Source organism: Humulus lupulus, chromosome 5 (genome assembly GCF_963169125.1).
Source record: "Humulus lupulus chromosome 5, drHumLupu1.1, whole genome shotgun sequence".
NCBI lineage: Eukaryota > Viridiplantae > Streptophyta > Magnoliopsida > Rosales > Cannabaceae > Humulus > Humulus lupulus.
In genome coordinates this window covers 225282349-225285211 of record NC_084797.1, presented here as the reverse complement: position 1 = coordinate 225285211, position 2863 = coordinate 225282349, and the positions used below count along the sequence as shown (strand labels likewise).

General features: G+C 40.0%; 1 protein-coding gene across 1 annotated transcript; it reads left to right on the top strand.

The window, feature by feature from the left end:
* The first annotated feature begins 1503 nt into the window (after positions 1-1503).
* LOC133780009 (uncharacterized) lies at positions 1504-2646 on the top strand. Its single transcript, XM_062219895.1, has one exon. The coding sequence runs from the start codon at positions 1504-1506 to the stop codon at positions 2644-2646; it is 1143 nt and encodes a 380-aa protein (XP_062075879.1).
* Positions 2647-2863: the final 217 nt, after the last annotated feature.

The window sequence follows — 2863 nt, the reverse complement described above, 5'->3', positions numbered from 1 at the left end:
GTTTAGGGTTTATTTTCTCTTAACATATATGTATATATATAGTATAAAAAAATTATAATCACTGGTCTGGTCTGGTCTGGTTTGAACTGGCAAGTATAATGCTGAGACCGGGACCAAACCACAGTGAAGGAAAATGGTTCGGATAACCGGACCATCAGCGTCAGATTTTTTTGGAGCGGTCTTAGACGATTTGGTCTGGATTGGTTGGGGTTTGGGACCTAGGTTTCTGGATTTCATGAACATCCCTATTAATTAATAATTAGTAAAGAGAGAAGCATACCTAGCAAAGGATAATGGCAATCCACCGAGAAGAAGCCCAGCATCAATTTCAGCCAGAGTCACTTTGTTTCTCTTTTACGATAGGAGACTTGCAGAGATAATCGGAGCTTCTTATCCATCTCACCGCTACCATTATTTACTTCACTGCCATTTTAAGTCTCATTTCCACTCTTATTCTCTCTCACTCCACCATCTTCATCATTATTCTCTTCTACTTCTCTCTTCCTATCCTCATCTTCATCTTCATCCTCATCCTCATTTTCATTCTCGTTCTCACTCCCATTCCCATTCCCATACCCATCCTCATTCACATTCACATTTCCATCATCACTTCCATTCTGGCTCCCCATTTCTTCTTCACTCAAATCCCTGTCAACAACCTTTTCCTCATCCTTCTCTTCTTCTTTTTCTTCTTTCTTCTCCTCCAAATCCGGTTTCAGAACCAGCTCTTCCTCGTTCTCCTTCAATTCCAACCTCGCAAGCTCCTGATGAATAGAAGCTCCGCTTACCTCCTCTTCCTTCTCGTTCTCGACCGCCCCATGACCGAGATCAGAAGTTTCAGGATCGGGATCACCATTGTTATTAGAAGAAGAAGAGGAAGACAGTGGCTGATACTGAAGCCCTAACTGGGTATCGCTTGAGGGATGGTCAAAAGTGTCTCAGAAAACTGTTTAGAGGTTTGGAAATAAAAAAGTAGAGGCAAATAAAAAAGTAAAAAGTAGAAGATAACTTTACTAAGACGCGGGCTCCAAAATTTTGGTATTGCCAATTTTTTTTCCCACCTATTATTTTATTATTTGATGTATCATAATACTATTTCAATACTATTATATTCATATGTTATGGAAAGGGGTATTTGGTGTAGTGTAGCCTTTGTACTTTTCACTGTATCTATCTGACTTTTGATCAATACACAAAGTTTTCTTTTCATTTTTGTTCCACAATATGGTACCAGAGAGAGAAGGATAGGCTTTCCCTTCGATCCCTATTCTTCCCCAGTGATCTCTCCGGCGCTCCTCCTGATTGGTCGCGCAATCTCCGCCGGTGAACTAGTGCTCTTCTCAATCGAGCTCAGCAAGCTTTCTCGACGTGTTCTCTGCTTTGTTACAACCAAATCCCCTCAATGATTACTTTTGGTTTGGTTTCTCTTTCTCTTCTTTTTCTTGATTCTTTCAATCTACTTTTTCTTTTCTCTGTGCCTTTCATCATTCCAGACATTCAAAAATGGCTACCACTGGTCACTCCCCCTCTTCGCCTGATGATTCTATTACATCAACCATTGCTGGATCTCAACCCATTCCACCATCTTCCAACACAAGAATGTCCCTTGAGGATCCATCAGATCCATATTACCTCCATCACTCAGATGATCCTGGCAACAATCTTGTTTCCCAGCTCCTTACTGGTCAAGATAACTATGCTTCTTGGAGCAGGTCTATGAAGTTATCCATTTCAGTCAAAAACAAAATTGGCTTTCTTGATGGTTCAATTACCAAGCCTTCACCTACGGATACATCTCTATATATTGCTTGGAGTCGTAACAACAACATAGTCATTTCTTGGATTTTGAACTCTGTTTCAAAGGAAATCTCAGCAAGCATCTTATATGATGATTCTGCATCAGAAATTTGGAAGGATCTTCAGGTCAGATTTCAGAGAAGCAATGGCCCACACATCTTCAACCTTCAGAAAGATTTGACGAACCTTCGACAGGATTCTCAAACTGTGAGTATGTACTACACAAAACTTCGTACCATTTGGGAAGAACTCTCTACTTACAGACCAACTTGTACCTGCAATAAATGTACTTGTGGAGGAGTTCAGAAGTTACAAGAGCATTATCATATGGAATACATAATGTCTTTCTTAATGAGGCTCAAGGATTCCTACTCCCATGTCCGTGGGAATATCTTTCTTATGGATCCTTTACCTGAACTTAACAGGGTCTTTCATTTCGTCACTCAAGAAGAGAACCAAAGAGGAGACCTCACAATTGATTCACATTCTTCTATGGCTTTTGCGCTTCAAAGTGATTGGTCTCACACTCTGATATCTGATTCTACAACTTGCCAGCCCCATCCACCAAGAAAGAATCACCTTTTTGCACCCATTGCAATGTTCTTGAGCACACTATTGAGAAATGTTATAAGCTACATGGCTATCCACCTGGTTATAAACCAAAATCCTCCAACGACGCATCATCAACCAAATTCCATACTTCCAAGGATGCAAACAACAATACCAGATCTGACCAAGCTCAAGTCAATTCTACAACTTTCAGCGACACTACAACTTTATTACCTTAGCTTACCTCTGCTCAATACCAACAACTTCTCAACCTTCTTGCTACTCAAGCACTTGGTATGACTTCTGCATAACCTAGATCCCCTACAGGTAAACTAGGTATTGTCTTATCTACCAATTTAGCAATACATTTCCTTTATTCCTGGATTATGGATTCTGGAGCTACGAGGCATATTTTTTCCAATATCCAATGTTTTCAATTTCTCAATCCCATATATCCAACTAAGCTTATATTGCCTAATAATGATACACTGGTTGTTCATCATAGTGGCTCTATTGC

Bases quoted from the DNA above. Each gene is read 5' to 3' on its own strand.
- LOC133780009 (XM_062219895.1), top strand. From the start codon at position 1,504: ATGGCTACCACTGGTCACTCCCCCTCTTCGCCTGATGATTCTATTACA.